Genomic DNA, 21797 nt, shown 5'->3' with positions numbered 1-21797 from the left:
ATATTATTGACAGAGTGGGAGGTGTAAGCGGATAAATGGACGGTATTTCTGGTGTGTATCCGTGTGTGTGCGCGTGCTTTGGTTTGGCCTGTGTTCGACTGAGTCCTGGACTCACTCTGAAATTTCCATGCACCGGCATCTGCCAGCGGAAGAAGTTAGGGAAAGAAAAGCGAGCGATCGGGTAGATGCGTGTAGCCCCGGGTGTTAAAAACTGGTTGAAGAGCAGATGAAGTTGAGTGCTTGCACATATTCTAGGTGAATGTGTGTTTTGTGTATTTTATAGAAAGAGCCATCAGTGTGATAGTTAACCTCTGCTGCGCCATTCCATACATGCCCGTTCTCTCTTCTTACTTAATCATTTCAATCATTTGCATTCATAAAAAAACGAATAAAACGGCAGAAGTGAAGTCTCATAACATCATTAATCAGTTTTCCATTGCGCTCCCTCCAGCTTTCCCTCCCTCCCCACCCACTAGGCTATCCGTACTGACCTGGTCGCTGTAGTAACTAACTGTTGCTCCCCAATCCCCACTAACTCTGCCATCCTCTCTGTCCTTTGTGTGTGTATGTGTGTGTGTTCGTCTTTTTGTGTCTATATGTACACATAAACAAACGTGTACATGGTGTACGTCCTCGTGTGGGAATGCGTGTGTGCATCTGTGTGTACGTACGTTTGCCTGCCAGGCGTGCAAGCTGCTGCAGGCAGAAAAGGGCAGAGTAGAGAGGTTGGCTCAGATTGTGTGTGAGCAGCGCTCCCAGCTGGACAGCTGTCCTGAAGCCACCAAGGAGCCCCTGCAGGAGCAGCTAGCCAGGGTCAGTACACACAAACACACACACATATGCACACAAACACACGCACATACATATATTTAGAAAAATATAGTGGAAGAGCCAATGGAAATCATGCATATTCGAGAAAGTATTCAACATAAATGTGACCGCTATATCGGCAAATACTAGCACTGACTCTAAACATTTGTTCACATGACAGACTCGTTTATATAATGTTTGCTTACTTGCATGAGAGCATGGCACACTTTCAGAGCTAACGTTCATTCTCAATCATTCCCTCTTTATGTTTTATATCATCTCTAAAGTGTCAGGCTTTGGTACCTGTTTGGTTCTTACAGACTCACTCTGTTGGGTGTAATGTCTAAAGGCTTCACCTTTTGTGTTTGATGAGCGACTGTTCTTTGAAACGACTTATCAAAGAGGCGGCACATTTAAATCATCTTCACTTTGGGGCGAATGCTTATGGTGTGTGAAAGGCTGCATGTTTAGCCAAACGGTAGTGATGTGTTGTTGCATGTTTAGTGTTGATGACACACACATTAGAGATTTCACAGTCTGGTTTGCACCCGTGTCTACGTATGTTATGGAATGAGACGTATTTGATAAACGATTATTTGTCGTATTTGAGTATGTTGGCATTTATTTGCTAATATTAGTAGATGCAGGTTTTTATGTGAGAAGGTTTCTTTTATGGACACTTGCACGTATACTTGATGTTCTTTCTCTAATGTGGTGGCTACAAAAGCATGCAAAGTTTTGGATTAGTGGAATTTTTCTTGTTTTTTATTGCAATTTACGGAGTTCAAGTTTAGTGAAAGGGTTTGTTTTAAGTTTAGGAGAGCGCAGCATCAGCTTTGGAAGTAAGTTTAGCCATGAAAGACAACCCATATTACTACATTTATGCAGATTACCACCTATTATGCCTGTGTTACTTTCAGGTCATTATTAGGGCAATGCCAGACTGCAGGATGTGCTACAGTACATTGCTGTACTCAAAAAATAAATAAAAAAGAATAAAAACATCAGTAGCAAAGGAAGACTGACTGCTTGGTCATGTGATCCTAAGGTACCAGCCCTAGATCTTCAGATAATTAAAGCTCGCCACAGCGGTCTGTATCAAGCAGGTTTAAGCTGTACTGCACAGGGTACTGTGCTGCTTTGACTTCAGAAATCATACAGTTACTCCCAGTGACAACTAAAAATTTGTGAGCAGTAGTGTACACTTGTATTATCTATTTCATTGTGTGTATCAGGACTGCGAAGTGCTTGAGGCAGAGACAAAGCGTTTTGAGGACCTGGAGTTTCAGCAGCTCGAGAGAGAGAGCAGGCAGGACGAGGAGAAGGAGACCCACACCCAGCAGCTTCTCCGGGAGATCGCAGACTACCAACGCAGCACCGTCACCCGCAAGGTATCAGCTCTCTTCTCGGTTGTTTTTGATTTAAAAATCCAGCCTGTTTAATCTGCTGTTTGAAGCTGAATTTGCTCTTTAAATGTCAATTTGTTTAGATTTGCAGGGTTAACAGGAATGTTTGATTCATACTTTCTAAGCAGGCTAGAGGCGCTTGATAAGTTTGTTCCGCTCTCCCTCTCGCAGGAGCGTCTGTTAACTCTGAAGAAGCAGTCGGCGCAGATTACGCAGCAGGTTCAACGAGAGAAGGAGAGCTTCTTGAAGGAGAGGAGCAACCTTGAGTCCATGCTGCAGAGAGTATGGCAGATTTTATGTTCGCATGTGCGTGCTGTGCTCTGTATTAATGATGGGAAAAGTTCATTTTTGTGTCTGTATCTGTCTGCCAGGAGAAAGAAAGCCTGGCTGTGCTGGAAAGAAAATACGCTGGCCTCACCGGTGGACGGAGTTTCACCCTGAGAGAGGTTGGTGTGATTGGCGGATGCTGTGGTTACTTACGAGTCCTGGAACGGGCGATATCCTGATTTTAATGGCTATGATTTCCTTTTCCGCTTGCTAGGATTCAGCCTCTTTGGCTGATGTGTGTCGCTCCCTCCTTTCTTCTATTTTTCTCAAGAACGCAGAGGTACTTTGCCTTTCTGAGCTAATATTTCCCCTTTTGTGTTCCACTTTATTTTTGGTTTCCATTTTTTCTCTTTATTCCCAGTCGTCTTCTTTGTTTTGCCACTGTAGCCTCTTGTTCTAACTGCTAGCTCTTGTAAAGCACTACTAGAAGTTCCAGAAATTTGAGATGAAGCTTATTTTTATACGTCCACGTACTGTATATTAATGCTGACATAATCTTGTTAGTGTGTCCTTTGTCTCATGTTAACAGTGTTGTGTGTAAATAACTTATTTCTGAAATTGCCACTAAATTTTTGCATTGTTCTAACAACTAATTTCCACGGCTAACTCACTTCCCGCTATGCCTCACCCCTTCTCTCTCCACATGACACCTTGCAGGGCTATGTCACAGTCAGTGAAATCAATGAGCTTTACTCACAGCTTGGGCAAGACCCTAAAGCTGCTCCTGCCCCCACTCTGACCAAAGCCTCTCCTGAGCCCGAGGCAACCCTTTCCCCTGATGAGGACACCCCCAAACCAGCGGAGGATGAGGTGTGTGTAGTGGTGTGACGGGTTTATCGTGTGTAGATAAGTACGCCGAGGCGGATGGTGCAAAGTGTGCGGCTGGTTCTCTCCCCCAGCTTGTCTTCCTGTTTCTGCGCTCATTTCAGCTTTCTGACAATGTTCCTTTCTTTTTCCGAAGCTCTGTCATTCTTCCTCACCTGCCGACTGTCACTCCTCTTCCTCCTCTCCTTCTTCTTCCTCCCGTCTAAATCCCCGCCCCCTCCCAAAAACACCCTCTGTGCACTGGCCAGAGAACATGGTGACATATCGAGACCCTTCCCCTCTCCCAGACTCCCCCCCACCTCCCCTTCCTGTCAAAAAGCGCCATCAGCAACACAGGCAGGTAATGTGTGTGTGTGTATATGTATACCATATTTATATATCTTTGTGGGGACCAAAAATTGGCATTCTCCTATACTTGTGGGGACTCCCAGCCATTATGGGGACAAAATGCCTGTCCTCACCCAAAATGTGTTTTTAGTGTCAAGGTTACAATTAGGTTACGTTTCAGTTTAGGGTAAGAGTTAAGGTTAGGCATTCATTTTTGATGGTTAAGGTTAGGGTAAGCGGCAAGGGAAAACATAATGTCAATTAGATGTCCCCACAAACATGAAAACACGACTGTGTGTGTGTGTTGGTGTGTAAACAACTGTGTGTTTATTTTTATATCACAAGCATATTACATTGAAACTAGATCCATCTGTCTAAAGAATAAAATTATTGAATGTGGGTTAAGAAAGGGAGAATGCACTTCTGCCACTGTGACTTATTGATCCTCCAGCAGATGGCGCCAGAGTAAGACATTTTAAATCCTGCACACCAAGACTTTACGTTACACTTAAAGTATGGGGACATTGATATATGACTGAAAGTGAAATGAATAATTTAAATTTTTGGTAATTGTGTTCATGTTTTCTGTGTGTGTGTGTCTCATCAGCATTTCCGTCTTCTGGAGGAGAGGAAGAGGTCTGAGAAAGAAAGTGGCTCACATCTAAGTGATACATTACCCTGGAAGAAAACTGCGACCGCCATGAATCCCCAGTTTATGTGTGCAACACTCGGGCGCAGCTTCCCCACAAAGGTACAAACAGAGATGATTGTGCATGTAAAAAAAAAAAAAAAAAAAAGTGACAGCAACTTCCGACTAAATATGATTAGATTATATTAGATTAAATCTAAAGTTGATTTAGTGTGAAACTTTGTGGTGTTTTTACAGATGGGAGTTCACAGAGCATCTTATTTTCCTTGACATCAAATGCGAGATGTGTTCATATGTCTGCTCTTCTCTTCCTCCAAAGCGCTGACATTTTGTCACGTTTTCATGAGAAACAGGGAGCATGGGAGCTATTTGTGATGTGCATGTCTAACCTGGATCCCTTCCAAACTCGTCCCGCCTTTCTGCGCAGCTTAATTAGTTCTGATTGGATCTCATTTTATTCATTGACAAATGTGTCAGTATGTTTCATCATAGTTTTTGTCCTTGTGCATTAGTTTTTGTTTAGTTATCGTCTCGATCTTCATCAGAAAACAACGTTTTTTTACGAAAACTATGGTGGAAATGATTGGTTTACAAATTTACCACTAAATGTCAGACTTGGTCTGTGTATCACTTTTCGGCTTCACCACTTGGTCTTTGAGTTATAGTGTTTATTATAAATAGAATATGAAGCACCCATTTCTTCTCCGTCTTCTTGATTCTTTATAGTCCCATCAGCCTCTGGTACAGACTACAAGTTGTGGCAGTATTCTTCCAAGAATCCTCAGTTTATCCAATAAGGAAAGTGAATCTCGACGTCTGCATAAAGGTAAAACACACACACACACAAATACACTTAACTTCACTTGATCTTACTCTCTTTTTTTTCTCTCGTGTATCACACAAACACACAAAACCACACTCATCGCTGAGCTGGGATTTGAAAATGCACCTTATATGGAGACAATATCCCAGCAAGAGGCTTTGTTTGTGGGTGTGCACCTCATTGTGTTTTGATAAATTCCACATTTGCTTATCTGTCAGTGGAGGAATGTGAGCGTTCCATCACTTCGTGGGGATTTACACGAGCTGTTGTAACGTCTTCACTGTTAAGAAAATATGACACACAAGAGTGTAAAGCGTTTGCAGTCTGTGTGGATGTTTGCTGTTTGGCCCAGAAAGATACAGGATGCCACCTGAAGGACACCATGCCTCCTCTCCATAGCAACCTTTTGCATAGGCATCGCTATTATAAATTAAATTTAGATTTGCACCTACTTAGACATAAGAATAAGTAGTTTAGTCTTTCATAAAATAATTTTTTCATTGCCCTTCAGACAACAAATCAGTATTTTGGGGGATCATTTTGAAGTACTGTGTGTCTCATGTTATAAGTGTACTGTCGTTGCTTTCTGGGAACTGGCACATGTATCTGATGCCTTGGCCCCTTTAGTCCCCTGATCTGGCTCATCTGATGGGTGGGTCTAGTAAACAGAGCTGATGGTATCAGTTTTTGTGTGTGTGTTTCTTCCTGTACCAGGAGGTTTAGTTAGTCTCTCTTTAAAGTGTCCGCACTGTAGATCTGTCATCATTCATCCGTCAGCTTCATGAGAATATCTTTTTGTCTTTCCAGAAGTTTTTGGGACAGTTTCAGGCTGCTGTTTTTATTCATTTTTAAATCTCAAAACCTGTTTCTGTGCTTGTTTTACAGAAAATATTTTTTCCTCTTTATTTTCCATTTATTTTGTGTGCTTGAGTGTCTTACTGTTAGGCCGCAGTTTCACCTAATCGTAGCATTAAGGCCTGGATATATTTTTTCCCGGGACGTGTGAGTACACAGTGTAACGGTGGCGGGGCATTGTAATCAAAATTTGAACCCGTCTGGGCAGTCTGTCCCAGAAGAAGTTACACCGACAGGTAGAAGACTTGGGTTGATGCGTGGGCAGGAGGAGTAAGTAACCTTGGTTGCTACTGGAGAATTCATCCTTTTTCGTCTTCATTGCGTTTGTGTGTATCCAGGTCAGCCGAGCTCCCGAGCTGCTTCTCAGACCAACGTCTACCTCGATGCCTTTGGGTACCGTGAAAACCAGGCCTTTGACACAATGAGTGTGGATAGTAGTGACTCTATTGAAACCAGCATCTCTGCTTGCTCACCTGACAACATCTCCAGGTAGGTGACACAAAGGCCTGTCAGCAGTGTGTATGCGCTGATGAAAATAACTGTTAAAGACGTCCATAGAATAAGTTGAAATGGGACAGAAAGTTGGATGAAGTGGGGAGGGCTTGCTAGCAAAAAATTAAATAAAAAAAGAGTTTCCTGCCTTTCATGTTCCCTCCTTGGAGAATAGGATGTGTAGAACTGAGCGTGTAGCATGAGTTAAGGGGGGAGGACTCTGTTGATTAGAGTTGTAGGGATCAGCTTACGGAAGACAGAAAACATAAAGGGGTGTGTGTGCGGGTGCCTTTCCAGTCAGCCCCCTCAGGTTCAGATTAACTGAGCAAACCAGCATGAGTGTGGAGGTCCATTTAGGGGTTCAGCCCCCCGACTGGAGTAAAACCATGTGTGCCTGCTTTCCCTCAATCCTTTTTACATCTTTTGTCTCCCCTCCTCTTGTTTCTCTGAATGGTATGGTCTCGTTCCAGCAGATTTGAAACCATTTGCAGAGTTACATCTCTGTTTTGCGCGTTTTTATTCTCAGTGTGCTTTGGCTCAGATTAGGCTGCATGAGGTTATATTGCACTGGAAGTCACGTTGGGGAATGTGGATCAGTTTTATGACAGAGCTGGAGTTTTTTTGTTAATTTGCAGTGATGAGTCCTGTTTCGGGAGATAGAAGTGTTAGAACAATTTTTTTCCCAAGTAGTCCAGAACTCGAATAAATACATTTGGAACTGCATGGGTGTGTATTGACAATGAATGCAGTTACCTCTCGTCGATTGAGGTAAGAAAAATGCCATCGGTGGTACTGTTTAATTCATATTTGACTTTGGTGATATGTTGATATTCATTCATAATTAAGTACTTTTTCATTTAATAGTAACAAGTGCTCTAATTTCTTTCAAAATGATTCGACTTGTTACTGTTTTTGGATTCTTTGCTGGTGTTTTGTTGAGAAAAAGCATCTGGAAACTGATGAAGAAGACAATGAAAAAATAGCAGAGTGGGGAAAAAAAGAGGGTTTTTTTCCCTTTTGCAAATGTTCTAGTTTTTTTGTTGGTTTTTTTTCATGCCCTCCCTCCCGTTTCTTTTTTGTCCTCTCTGCACTCGGGCTGCTCCAAATTTCTCCACCCTGTCTCGCTTCCTGATTTGTTTATAGTTCAGTCTGATGTGCACCATTCTTCTTAGCACTGTTGTGACATCAACACCGGGTATTCATTTCCTCCTGGATCCAGATAAGAAGAGGTGTGTGTGTGTGTGTGTGTACATTGCTTATGTTGCTTAAATCTGGTTACACGGTCTTATTTTGGGAATTGGCCTTCCCCTGAGTATAAAAAGGCAAATTCCAATAACAGAAATATTTAAAAGGTAGTGCTCAGACTTGGATTAAGGTTAGGGTAAAGCAGGTTATGTTCAGGGCTTGGGTAAGGTTTCATAAAATGAATGTAAGTCAGCACGGCGGTGGTACCAGAAGTGCATTTGTGAGAGTAAATAGACTTGGCAAGAAAATTAGTGTGAGAAAAAGAATTACTGGTTGACGTGACAGAGAAATACATACATAGATCCTTTCGCTGTGATGTCAGGAGTGAGTGTCATGTGTAGACCATATGCAGTTTGGGAGACTCTAAATCAGACAAGGCCTCAAAGACCTAAAGAGATAACATAGATGGTTTGCCTTGGCAACGCGGCCTCTTTTCTTAATGGATTTCCTCTTTGATTTAGCACACACACACACACACACACACACACACACACACACACACACACACACACACACACACGCACACACACACACACACACACACACACGCACACACAACCAGTGAATAATCAGTATTCTCAGGACAGTTTAGCGTTTACTTTGGAATGTTAAACAGAGTTCTTCTTTTTGGCTGTAGATCTACATGTGTTGTATGCATGTATGTACACACACTGCAACCATTCATCGACCAACTCGAAAAACTCCATTATGAAAAAATCCTCGATGCAAGTTTTTCACTTTGATGTTTTTTTTAATCCGCAACTCTTTAGGGCTCAGTTGTCACCATGACTATGTGAGCGTTTCACCCACACTAGAGACTACAAATACAGCTGCAATAGAAGATGTAGATGAACTGTTTAAATTAGGCAGCTTACTAAAGCCGTCCCACTTTTTATCACAATGTTAACTGCAGGGGTGAGTCTAAAGGGGGGCATGGGGTGTTCTAGGCCATATTTATTTGAAGACTTTAGTACCATGACTTTGCAGATTTATAGTAATTAAAGTGTTTTATTTATTAAATGGTATTGTATATAATATTTAAAAATATAAAAAATAAAAGTGCTAAGTTGCACACTGAATCATTACTAGCATTAATTGTTATTATTAATTATTAACAGTTATACCAATAAGAATGTCACTTTTATGCTGACATGCTAGCTTCTCTTCACTGACTGAATATTTACTATTGCTCAGTGATAAGACATAAGTATTTCTAATCCGATTACTTGATTAACTCGAGTACTAAAACAATATCGATAGCTGGAGCCCTATATTGGATTATAGTAATGCCGACATTCATCAAACAATTTCAAAGAAAAGTCCAAGTTCATTGATTTTCTCATGTCGCGTGTTGGTGTACCCACTGTTTTTTTTTATTAACTCGCGAGCTGCTCCCTTGCATTTTTGGAAAATCCCAAAGTGGGTTTTTTGTTTGTTTTTCTATAAGTGTCAAGTGTTTGATGTAAAGCAAAAGGTACATTATTTTCTATAATTGTTGCTGTATGTGCTTTTTGCGCTGTAGTGCCAGTACGTCAAATGTAGCCAAGCTGGAGGAGATGGAGCGCCTGCTGAGAGAGGCGCAGGCCGAGAAGAACCGCCTCCTCGAACACAAGGTCACTATTTGATTTATTCATATTTTCACATTTTATTTAATGTTAGAGAGATATGTAGCGTTAAAGCCAACATGCAGATCAGTCGAGTATCTTTGTAATAATTCCAAACCTTAAAGATAGAGGTGCTACTTCATTTGCCCAAACTGCAAAATTGTTGTGTTTTTTATGTGTGTGTCATTAAATAACCTGTGACTGCATCTGAATCGTTCTTAAGGAGCGGGAAATGGAATTTCGAAAGCAGGCCTTGGAAGAGGAGAGGAGGAGACGGGAGGATCTGGAGAAAAGGTTACAAGAGGAGACCAACAGACGCCAGAAACTGATTGACCGCGAGGTGAAGCTTCGAGAAAAGCAGAGGGTGCAGGTAAGAGGTCTGGGAAGAGCTGTGGATAATAGAGGTTCTTTATCCAAAACATACGTATGAACTTCAAGGGAACTAACCTTTTACCTTCTTTTGACAGTGCACTCTGTCTTGTTTCTGTAGCTTACTTTTATACATTTCAGACTAGGGCTGGGCGATATGACCCAAAATTCATATTTCGATATTTTTAGCTGGATGGCGATATACGATATATGTCTCGATATATATTTTTTTAAAGCCATAAGGTAAGAACAAAAAGAGAGTTCTTAGTCAAAGCTGTGTCCCAGATGTCACACAGGCACTTTTATTAACATACAGCATAGATGTACATGAAGCAATTACTCAAAAAGAAATTATCAGCATTTATTAAATAATCATGCTCCATAAATAAAAGAAAACAATGTTGTTTTTGTGCATAACAAAAGCTCAAAATTGTGCAGTCAAAATGTAAACTAAAAGACGATGAGCATAATAACAAAGACAGATTTCACAGCTGCTCTGTTCCCAAGTTCTACTGCGTGACTGACAGCCTGGAGTTTGAAATCCTCTTTGTAACTGTGTCTTTTAACAGGTGCCATTTATGGTGCTTATACACACACAATACGGTAATATTACGTTGAAGCACAATACGTATCACTCCGCGAGGCTCCAGACTACGGTAGCCGTAATGCTCCGACAATCCATCAAGCGGTGCAACTTCGTAGCTTACCAAAATCGTACTAAAACATTTTTTGACAGATTGCTGAGCGCCGTGTACCACATAAAATCGGTTCGCGGTCAGATTTTAGGCCATGCAGCTCCTGTGGGCTGCATGTCGTTAGCGCGGTTAGCTCGCTAACACATTGACGCCGACCAGCCCCACGCACGGGGCGATCCGCGGTAACTCGTTAACGGAGATTTGCCGTGTTCACCTTGTCGTTGCCTGCAGGTGAAGCTGTGGGGGAGGGGGAGTTGTTCAGTGAAGGAGAGGCGAGGCTGTGTGAGTTTGCGTAGAGACAAAAGTGGACGAAAGAGAGGCAAACTTGCGGCTCCACAAGTATAATTATAATGTAACATATCAATATAAACGATATTGTCACATCTTACATCTCGTATGAAGATATATTGATATTTTTAAAAAACTCGATATATCGCCCAGCCCTATTTCAGACATACTTACAGCACCTCCTTCTGCATGGTTTTAATCATGTCTGTGTTGACAGTTCTCATAGTAAGCTTCATTTATCATCTTTAGTTCTTTTTCCCGGACCATCAAATGTTGGCAGCAGAACAAAGAGAGAGAAATACTCTGATGTTTCCTAATGTATGACTTTCTGTAAATCTTTGTGTTTTATAGGAATTTGGTAAAAACAAAAGAATTCATAAGAAATTATAAATACATCTTTGTCATTACATTCTCAAATGATTCCTCTCCCTCAAGTCCCGGCCTCTTACTCGGTATCTGCCTGTGAGGAAGGACGATTTTGACTTGCGGGCTCACATTGAGTCGGCGGGCCACAGCCTAGACACGTGCTTCCACCTGTCCATCTCTGAAAAGACCTGCCGAGGCTACTTGGTCAAGATGGGAGGCAAAATCAAAACGTGGAAGAAACGCTGGTTCGTCTTTGACCGCAACAGACGCACACTATCCTACTACGCAGGTAAGGACAGCACACACTTGCAACCACACTCAGCAAAGTCTGATTAAAAACAATTAAAAAACTCTCTGTGTAGATAGAATCACACACATAAATGTTAAAGTTGTGTATTTCTTCTAATTTGGCATGTACTCGTATGTTCTCTCCAGACAAGCACGAAGTCAAGTTGAAAGGAGTCATTTACTTCCAAGCTATTGAAGAAGTATACTACGATCACTTGAAGAATGCACACAAGGTATGCATTCTCCAACGCTGATACAAAAAGTGCATCATAACTCTTTCTTCTTCATTCACAATTCATTCTCTCTCCCTCCTTCAGAGCCCAAACCCCTCCCTGACCTTCAGCGTGAAGACTCACGATAGGGTCTACTACATGGTTGCTCCCTCTCCCGAGGCCATGAGGATCTGGATGGATGTGATCGTCACAGGCGCTGAGGGATACACTCAGTTCATGGTGTAGTGAAGCAGATGTATGGGCCTCATGTTTTTTTTTATGCTGCAGTCCTTTGTGGGTTTTGAAGACAAAAGTATCAGCTCCTTATTTTCCTCCTGGATGAAGCTTATGTGCATTTGTGTTACACAGATAACACTTCATGTTGTGTTACAGAGCTCTCATGTGAAATTGCGGGCAGATATTGGACAGTTTAACAGTTTAAGCGTCTTCAGAGAAGAATGACGTTTTTTTGTTCTGATTTTTTTATGTAAGTTAGAAACATTAGTTAAACCAGAGCTGACTTTGGCCTCTATATTATGCCCTACAGTGTTCAACATTTTATACAAACTATACATATTTCCAATATTTCCAAAGAAACGGGGGGAAAGGCATTTAAAAGCATTTGTACATTATGAAATGCCTCATAATCTAGTAAAGGTGTATTTTTTATTAAATGAATTCATTTCATGTATGATTAATGGGGCATTCTCAGGTCTTAAATCTGTGCGTGGATGTGCATGCATGCATCATATGATCATGTGTGAGTATATACACATGTGATGAATTGCCTGCTCTGTGTGCGCGCGCAGGCACTCTGTGCACATTGCCTATTTACTATGGGCTTTTCCTGTAGCTCCAAGGTGCTGTACTTACACGGTAAATGACACTAATATTCCAAACCACACTCGCACAAACCAAACTAATCAGCACTTCTCTGAATGGATGCAGATGCCGGGTTTACAACAGTGTCAGCATAGGTAACGTGTTAATAAAACGCCAACGTATTTGTACATTTTGCCTGCTAATTTCTTAAATGTTATGACATGTATGGTCCATTATCAACTAAAGATGTGTGTTTGTGCCTTTTAATCACATTTTAAATATTTTTTTAGCACTACATGCATCTACATACAAAACGCCAAAGTGGTGAGAAAGTACGCTAGTGTGGAATTGCGGTCCTGGATGCTTTTTTAAGGAAGAACTTCAGCAGGATGAAGTTTTATTGTTAGAAGTCAAGCAGACGAAATCTATGGTACACACATTTATTTGTCCTAAGGTGGCTGATTACTGTGCTGCTGCTTTAGTCCACTACATTTCATTACATTGCATTTATTACCACTAATTTAATGTGTTTTATTTTTTTAATGACTATTCCACTATGATCACTAATGCTGCTTTATGCATTATACTCCACACTGCATTGGCATATTTCTGTCCGCTGATAACTGCATTTATAATCTTGCCTCCTGTGTTTTTGCGTGCTGACCAAGCTTTATACATATGTGATACAATGTATATTTGGTTTCTTTGCTTTGAAATATCTTTTAAGTGGAATATTGTCTGTTTCGACATGACGTGCCGAGCATATTTTTACCAAACTAATGGAGTTGTCACAGAGGAAGCTTTCATGTGTTTTAATTCATCCAGTATTTTTATATAATTAATTTTTATGTTGATTTTACTGTATTTATGCCAGTACCATTGCATGTATCTTAATTTTGTATTTTCATATGAATAATAAAAAAGAATATATAATAAATATAATCGTTTGTGTTGTTTTTGTCTTGAGGAATACCTTTCTATGAGAACAGTGGAGCTGGAGCATTTTACAGGTTTCCACCAGCAGTATTTCAAACTGTGCTGTAGTGCAACCTGCCACAGATCACTGGGATAAAAAAATCACAGACAGTAAAGACAAGAAGTCTATATTTAAGTTCAGCTGAAATGTATTATTACCTGTGTGAAACTCCTGGAATAAACATCATATGTGTCTGCACTCTCATTTGTCCTATGTTACAGTTACAGTACAGACAGGTGAAATCCACACAGCCAGCCCAGAATCAGGGATGCACCTACCTTACTCCACCAGCCTAAACTAAGCTCAGGACATCTGTTCCAGTTCATAGATACAAGGCCTTACTAAGTAAAGCACACTCCCCTAATCCGCCTGACACAATATTAATAATAAATATTTTGATATACCGGTAATGACACAAAAGAAAATAGTCAAGTATCATGCAGCTGAAAGACGTGTCTGAGATTTGTAAGAAACTACTTAAAAATTTATTTTTTGTGTGTGGATACACCTGCCTACATACCTGGCTGAAGGGGGCGTGGCTCCACCTCAGCTCCTCACTGAGCCATATTACAATGTGTATAAAATATCTGTGGCCTACAAACTATTACACACACACTGAGCTCACATGTTTTTGCTTTCACATTAGCTCGTCCAGGTACTCTCGGCACAGAAATATAAGTGGAGGAAAGGGTGTAGTCGATTTGGATCGGTTACCCATGATTCAATGCGGACATTAAATAAGTCAGACAGATAGCAAGGTTTGTATAAGTGCTTGGCGGAAAGTTCTCTGTGATTTTAGTATCCGTGATTTATTCAACTTCCGTATTAAAATGCAACTCCTCTGCCCTCACTTTTTTTCACACACCCGTATGTAACTGTATGTGACAACAGCGCCCTATTTATAAGTCTGACTCTCATAACGAACGTGGTTGGTCCGAAGACAGTGGGATGTGGCACTTCCGCCCGAAGACCCACAAAGAGCACAGTCATCATTCGCTCCGTGGATCACCATGTGGCGCCAAATGTGAATCGCGGTCTCGTTTACGCGTTTGAGGTTCTCCTTGTGGATTTCTATGATGTTCAGAAGGTGAAGCTCAACCACGTCAACGTGTTTGCGACTCACATCTGGGTCATCTTGTGCTTCACGGAGCGGCTGATGCCTGTGCTCCTTGTGGGTCTCTCCACTGTCAGTATTGATCAGCCTTTTACTAGCGACAGGCTAAAATGATAATATTACCGGACAGTGAACAGTTACGTTTATTACATGACAGCTACAATGAAAAAAAATTGTCTCACAAATGTAACAATATTTTCTACTAAGGTAACTTTATTTTATTGTAGTCAGCTGTCTATTTATCTTCATTGACCCACTGTATGTGACTGAAAGCTGATTTGAATTCCCAAATGGATCCAGGTTTAGGGGCATGGAGTTTGAGTGCCGCCATGTGGCAGCCATCGGTACTGTCACAGAGTCTGCTGAGATGCAGTACTGGCATGGTCAAATCTAAAACACGGCGGCTAATCTAGGTTGATTATTTATTAAACTGTCCGTGTATCTGCAGTTTGAGTTGCCTGTACCACCCCCGACAACTGAGGAAGCGATCCTCAGGACTTTCTATGCAGGCGCTGTGGAAAGCATCCTGGTATGGGAACAGCTGCGTTGAGGATCAAAAAGCTCTTCAGAGACTGATCCGTACGGCAGAACGCTGCTGCAGGACTGCTCTCCCCTCCCTACAGGACATCTACACCAGGAGATGTTGGTCTAGAGCAGCTCAGATACTGAAGGACCCCTCCCTTCCCGGTGTTGTCCGGCAACAAACTGTCCAACTTCTACAATCAGGCAGAAGGTTCCGCATCATTCGGGCAAGAACAGACAGACTCAAGAGGAGCTTCAGCCATATTCCATATAAATCAGGTAACATACAAAAATAAAAATAGCTTCAAATACAGTCATGACAATAAAAGAATATGACTTTAAGTACTTAACAACATTACTTCAGTTATAGTGCACCAACATCTCTTACACATTAGCACTAAGGGAACACTGAATGACCTGGTGGTTTTTGTCCATAAAACTACTCGTCTAAGATTACCACAAAGTAAAAGATCTCTCAGCAAAATTCTGCAACATTTTAGGCACAATATTGCCCCGATCAAATCAGTGAGCTGGGACTTTTTATTCTAAACATGAACTACTGTTACAGCAACAGACATGAACTACTGGTGTCCCACACAACAACTCAATGTCCACTATGTGAAGGAGCCAAACACATGTTTTCTCCTCTCATTAACTGAGATGAACTGCTGGCATATTTGTTTTACATCTATACTGTCCAGTCTCTCCTGGTGGACATGGCAAAACGTTATTCATGCTTACATACAATTTTAGACAGATGTGGGCCAAAGCCTGGCACATACTTGCCATACTTGAGACCTCAGATTTAGGGAGACATTCAAAAGGGCTGTTTGGGGGGGGGATATATACAAAAAACTTGAATTTTACAATGTTTATTTATCGGATAAAATAAGTTAAATGTCACCGTTATTAGAAACAGAAACAGGCCGGGGGTGTCCAAATTCAGAGGCTGCGTCCACCTGAGGACCAGGTGTTGTGACAAAAAGTGATTGTCTGCCAAAAACTGATTGCTTGTATTTAAACTGCTATAAATAACTTGTTGGTCTATAATATGTGAAACATGTGTCAAATATATCCCTCATAAGATAAGATAAGAGATAAGATAAGACTTTATTGATTCCACAACGGGGAAATTTTTGCATCACCTCAGCTCAGGTACAGATATCAGAAGGAAATACAAAAACACAATAAGTACAATCAATGAAAAAAAGTAAGATAATACACTATATACAATGGTAGCATACACAGTATGTGATTATGGATATGGTTGAAAATATGGAAGACATAAACTATATAGCTTGACATAACTATTGTACCACTACTATTCCTATTTATAGACATGTACACACACACATGTATACACTAAATATACATATACATACATATATACCTGCACATGTCCATACACATGGAAGGTCCATTATGCATGAAGTGGTGACCGTGGATGTTCACAGTGTCCAGTGAGTCATGACATCGTGATTGAGGAGTTATAGAGTCTAACTGCTGTTGGGATGAATGATCTGCGAAAGCGCTCCTTCCTGCAGCGAGGGTGTTTCAGTCTCTGACTAAAGGAGCTGCTCAGCCCACTCACATACTCATGCAGTGGGTGATGTGGATTGTTCATGATGGATGTCAGCTTTACTAACATCCTCCTCTCGCCAACCACCTCCACAGACTCCAGGGGACATCCCAGCACAGAGCTAGACCTCCGCACCAGTTTGTCAGTCCTGCTCCTGTCCCAATCCGTGCATCCACTCCCCCAGCAGGCCACTGCATAGAAAAGGGCAGATGCTACCACAGTGTCATAGAATGTCCTTAACAGAGTCCTGCAGACTCCGAAGGACCTCAGTCTCCTCAGCAGGTGGAGTCGACTCTGGCCCTTCTTATACAGGATGTCTGTATTTGTAGTCCAGTCCAGTTTATTGTTGAGGTGAACACCCAGGTACTTATAAGAGTCCACTATCTCAATGTCTTTCCCTTGGATGTTCACCGGTGTTGTAGGGGGTGACTTCCTCCTGAAGTCTATGATCATCTCCTTTGTCTTGCCGGCGTTGATTTGGAGTAAGTTGGTCTCACACCAGCCAACAAAGTCACTGACGACCCCCCTGTATTCCTGATCATTCCCATCTTATACGCATCCAATGATGGCTGTATCATCTGAGAACTTCTGTAGATGGCAATCGTCCGAATTATAACAGAAGTCTGAAGTGTAAAGGCTGAACAGGAAGGGTGAGAGAACCGTGCCCTGCGGTGCCCCTGTGCTGCAGATTACCACCTCGGACACACAGTCATGGAGCCTCACATACTGTGGTCTGTTAGTAAGGTAGTCGAATGATATCAAGTCATCTTGAGCAACAAACAACATTCCTGTAACAAGGTAGAAGCCGCAATCAGTTTTTGGCAGTGACTCTTATGTATCCTTTATTTATGCAGTTTAAAAAAATCTTGTTTACTTTAAAAATGTCTCTCTTAAGAGTAATCTGGCCAGGAGGACAGCTGAAATTGCATATATTAAACATATTTTAAGTGGACAAAAGGGAGCTGATTGATTATAATGTAAGTACAATAACACAGTTACAAAGATACTTGAGAAACAGGTAATTTTTTAATTTTATATATAACCCCTTTGTACTACCTGTTCACAGAAGTCTATTTAGTATCATATGTAACGATATTACACATAAAAAGCACACGGAAACATTGGAAATCACTTTTTTGGCACAACACCAGCTCAGATATTTGAAGTTTACACAGCTACATTCTCGTCTTCACGAGACAGGTGAAATCCACACAGCCAGCCCAGAATCAGGTATGCACCTATACCTTCCTCCACCAGCTTAAACTAAGCTCAGGACATCTGTTCCAGTTCATAGATACAAGGCCTTACTAAGTAAAGCACACTCCCCCAATCCACCTGACACAATATTAATAATAAATATTTTGATATAATGACACAACTACTTAAAAATGACATTTTTTGTGGATACACCTGCCTACATATCTGCCTGAAGGGGGCGTGGCTCCACCTCAGCTCCTCACTGAGCCATATTACACTACACCGTCCAATGTGTATAAAATATTTGTGGCCTACAAACTATTACACACACACTGAGCTCACATGTTTGGCTTTCACGTTAGCGCATCCAGGTAGTCTCGGCACAGAAATATAAATGGAGGCAAGGCTCTCGCTGATTTGGATAGGTTACCCATGATTCATTGCGGAAATGAAATGAACCAGACAGATAGCAAGGCTTGTAAGAGTGCCTGGCGGAAAGTTCTCTGTGATACAGTATACGTGATTTATTCAACCTCCGTATTAAAACTCCTCTGCCCTCGCTTTTTGCACACACCCGTATGTAACTGTATGTGACAACAGCGCCCTATTTATAAGTCTGACGCTAGCGAAGCACGTGGTTGGTCCGAAGACAGTGGGACGTGGCACCTCCGCCCGAAGACTCTCAAAGAGGTCAGCTATCGTTCGCTCCGTGGATCACCTTGTGGCGCGAAATGTGAATCGCGGTCTCGTTTACGCGTTTGAGGTTCTCCTTGTGGATTTCCATGATGTTCAGAAGGTGAAGCTCAACCACGTCAACAAGTTTGCGACTCACATCCGGGCCACCTTGTGCTTCACGGAGCGACTGATGGCTGTGCTCCCTGTTTGTCTCGCCACTGTCAGTATTGATCAGCCTTTTACTAGCGACAGGCTAAAATGATAATATACCGGCCAGTGAACAGTTACGTTTATGACATGACAGCTACAATCAAACATTTTATACGCTGGTAGTCTTATTTTATTGTAGTCAGCTGTCTATTTATCTTCATTGACCCACTGTATGTGACTGAAAGCTGATTTGAATTCCCAAATGGATCCAGGTTTAGGGGCATGGAGTTTGAGTGCCGCCATGTGGCAGCCATCGGTACTGTCACAGAGTCTGCTGGGATGCAGTACTGGCATGGTCAAATCTAAAAGACGGCGGCTAATCTAGGTTGATTATTTATTAAACTGTCCGTGTATCTGCAGTTTGAGTTGCCTGTACCACCCCCGACAACTGAGGAAGCGATCCTCAGGACTTTCTATGCAGGCGCTGTGGAAAGCATCCTGGTATGGGAACAGCTGCGTTAAGGATCAAAAAGCTCTTCAGAGACTGATCCGTACGGCAGAACGCTGCTGCAGGACTGCTCTCCCCTCCCTACAGGACATCTACACCAGGAGATGTTGGTCTAGAGCAGCTCAGATACTGAAGGACCCCTCCCTTCCCGGTGTTGTCCGGCAACAAACTGTCCAACTTCTACAATCAGGCAGAAGGTTCCGCATCATTCGGGCAAGAACGGACAGACTCAAGAGGAGCTTCTATCACAGGCCACCCTGGTCCTAAACCAGATGCCCCGCCACCTCCCGCATCCATAAATGGCTGAGACAGGATTTATTCTTAACACATCCAGCCTGATTCTTCTCGGCTTCACTACAGTACTGGACACTTTAACACCCACTCGCACATTGTACATTTTTAGATTTTCAAGTTAAAACTTTCCAGATTTTTATTTTAAATTTAACATTCACTTAATGTACACAATTCACTTACTTTCTGCATATAATGCTACTTACTGCATATTACTCCATATAATGTGGTCTTTTGTATAATTCGCTTAATGTAGTGTCCCCTCTTTTTGCAGAGTCAAAGAGCGTTTGATTTCATTGCGTGTTGTACTCGTATAACTATGCATGTGACAAATAAAGGATCTTGAATCTCTTGACTCTCGATATACTCATCAAGATTGCTTTTCTATCTTAGTAAAATCAAATGAAAAAACCCGTGAGTTATATAGTCCACGGGATCCAAATTTTAAACATGGGGGGATATAACTTATAGAAAACCGAGACGACACATATTTGGTGGACAGTTTACACTGGCTCTGACCTGCCGGTGTAAGTAACGCATGTGATCGTCACAGCCTATCAAGAGCGTCTATTCTGCATAGATTACCCGTGGTTCATTGCGAGTGGGAAATGGCTCTCGGAAACTCTAAAGTTTGTGTAACTGTTTGACCCAATGGTCTCATCGATACCACGCTACGCAAATCACTTAACGATAGGTTTAAAAGTCAAAGAAGAATTACGTTTAAAAACCATCATGTAACCAGGTTTGTGCAGCGTGAGCTATTTATACTGTTTACAGCCACTACTTGCATGGCTGGTCCGAAGGTGGTACACTCTAACAAACAAATCCTTTCACACAAAGCTCTTCAGTTCAGTTAATACCGCCAGATATTGACCAGCTTTTTTTTTCTCAGGTCACACGATTAACAATTTCGTGCATTGAACGTTTTATACCGCGTTTCTAACGATATAATGTGTGAACCCAGATGGTCAAACAAAGAGTGTAATAACTTCACCGGTGTTTTGTCAAACAAATGTTGCTATAAAGATAAAAACAAAAATTCAGTTCACAATTCTTTCTCACAGTTTTATTTAGTAATGACGTATTGAGGTTGATTTCCGTGTCAAAGACAAGACAGTGCACAGTCAGGTTTCCCATGAGTCATTGCGGGTGTAAAATTACTTCAAGTAAACTGTAAACTGTTTCATACATTTTTATTTTTCATGATAGTATATGAGAAGTGTTTCAGTCTAGCATTAACAGCCAAAAACAGCATTGACGAAAAATTAACTAGTTTTTACTTAATTTAGTCTGGAAATGTTTAAACGAGTTTTTAAAAATGTTCAGGCTAAGTAAGCAAACTTTTATAGCTGGACCTTGGTTTTAAGGTAGCAGTGCATTGTATCACTTTATAACCAAGGTTCACCTGACACACTTTGACAAACCTGACAAACTTTTGGTCTGATGATTCTGTTTGATCCACATAAAAGCAACAAAACAAACAAACAAATAAACAAACGGTATTTATATGTCGAAGAGGCGCTATTTTTAACAGGTCTGTGCCATTGTTCAAGATGGTTGGTCCGATGAAAGTGAGGAAAACTCCCAAGACTTCTTAACTTACCCTCACTTTTGGTATTGACCAACTTTTTAGATTTGCTTATAATTGCTTTAAAATCAAAATCAAAACGTGGAAGAAACACTGGTTCATCTTTGATCGCAACAGACGCACACTATCCTACTACGCAGGTAAGGACAGCACACACTTGCAACCACACACAGCAAAGTCTGATTAAAAACAATTTAAAAAACTCTCTGTGTAGATAGAATCACACACATAAATGTTAAAGTTGTGTATTTCTTCTAATTTGGCATGTACTCGTATGTTCTCTCCAGACAAGCACGAAGTCAAGTTGACAGGAAACATTTACTTCCAAGCTATTGAAGTAGTATACTATGATTACTTGAAGAATGCACACAAGGTATGCATTTCACCAACAATGATACAAAAAGTGCATTATAACTCTTTCTTCTTCATTCACAATTCATTCTCTCTCCCTCCTTCAGAGCCCAAACCCCTCCCTGACCTTCAGCGTGAAGACTCACAATAGGGTCTACTACATGGTTGCTCCCTCTCCCGAGGCCATGAGGATCTGGATGGATGTGATCGTCACAGGCGCTGAGGGATACACTCAGTTCATGGTGTAGTGAAGCAGATGTACGGGCCTCATGTTTTTTTTAATGCTGCAGTCCTTTGTGGGTTTTGAAGACAAAAGTATCAGCAGTGTTAGGCAAGTTACTTTGAAAAAGTAATTAATTATAGTTACTAGTTACTTCTTCAAAAAGTAAGAGAGTTAGTAACTGAGTTACAAGATTCTAAAAGTAATTAATTACTTGAAAAGT

General features: G+C 41.3%; 2 protein-coding genes across 8 annotated transcripts in view; both read left to right on the top strand.

The window, feature by feature from the left end:
• The window catches only part of phldb2b (pleckstrin homology-like domain, family B, member 2b), a 37827-nt gene extending 24482 nt beyond the window's left edge, over window positions 1–13345 (top strand). For 4 of the 7 annotated variants that reach the window (XM_080865197.1, XM_080865196.1, XM_080865200.1 and 1 more), the window contains 13 exons: window positions 685–813; window positions 2046–2201; window positions 2388–2498; window positions 2588–2662; window positions 3201–3353; window positions 4303–4446; window positions 5071–5170; window positions 6361–6511; window positions 9282–9372; window positions 9587–9733; window positions 11151–11370; window positions 11517–11602; window positions 11687–13345. In XM_080865197.1, the coding sequence (XP_080721323.1) occupies window positions 685–813; window positions 2046–2201; window positions 2388–2498; window positions 2588–2662; window positions 3201–3353; window positions 4303–4446; window positions 5071–5170; window positions 6361–6511; window positions 9282–9372; window positions 9587–9733; window positions 11151–11370; window positions 11517–11602; window positions 11687–11827 (1704 nt within the window). In that variant the 3' untranslated portion in view covers window positions 11828–13345. The remainder of the gene's footprint in view (window positions 1–684; window positions 814–2045; window positions 2202–2387; window positions 2499–2587; window positions 2663–3200; window positions 3354–4302; window positions 4447–5070; window positions 5171–6360; window positions 6512–9281; window positions 9373–9586; window positions 9734–11150; window positions 11371–11516; window positions 11603–11686) is intronic. The other 3 variants (XM_080865201.1, XM_080865199.1, XM_080865198.1) reach the window with 2 other exon arrangements.
• Window positions 13346–14436: 1091 nt separating this feature from the next.
• Window positions 14437–21671, top strand: LOC308386112 (pleckstrin homology-like domain family B member 3). Its single transcript, XM_080865430.1, has 3 exons — window positions 14437–15294; window positions 21291–21376; window positions 21462–21671. Exons 1-3 carry the CDS (start codon window positions 14997–14999, stop codon window positions 21600–21602), a joined length of 525 nt encoding a protein of 174 aa, XP_080721556.1. The 5' UTR covers window positions 14437–14996; the 3' UTR covers window positions 21603–21671.
• The last annotated feature ends 126 nt before the right edge of the window (window positions 21672–21797 follow it).

This window comes from Rhamphochromis sp. 'chilingali' (assembly GCF_963969265.1).
Source record: "Rhamphochromis sp. 'chilingali' genome assembly, chromosome: 18".
Classification (NCBI taxonomy): domain Eukaryota; kingdom Metazoa; phylum Chordata; class Actinopteri; order Cichliformes; family Cichlidae; genus Rhamphochromis; species Rhamphochromis sp. 'chilingali'.
The sequence above is the reverse complement of the archived record's forward strand: the minus strand, read 5'-3'. Positions and strand labels throughout refer to the sequence as shown.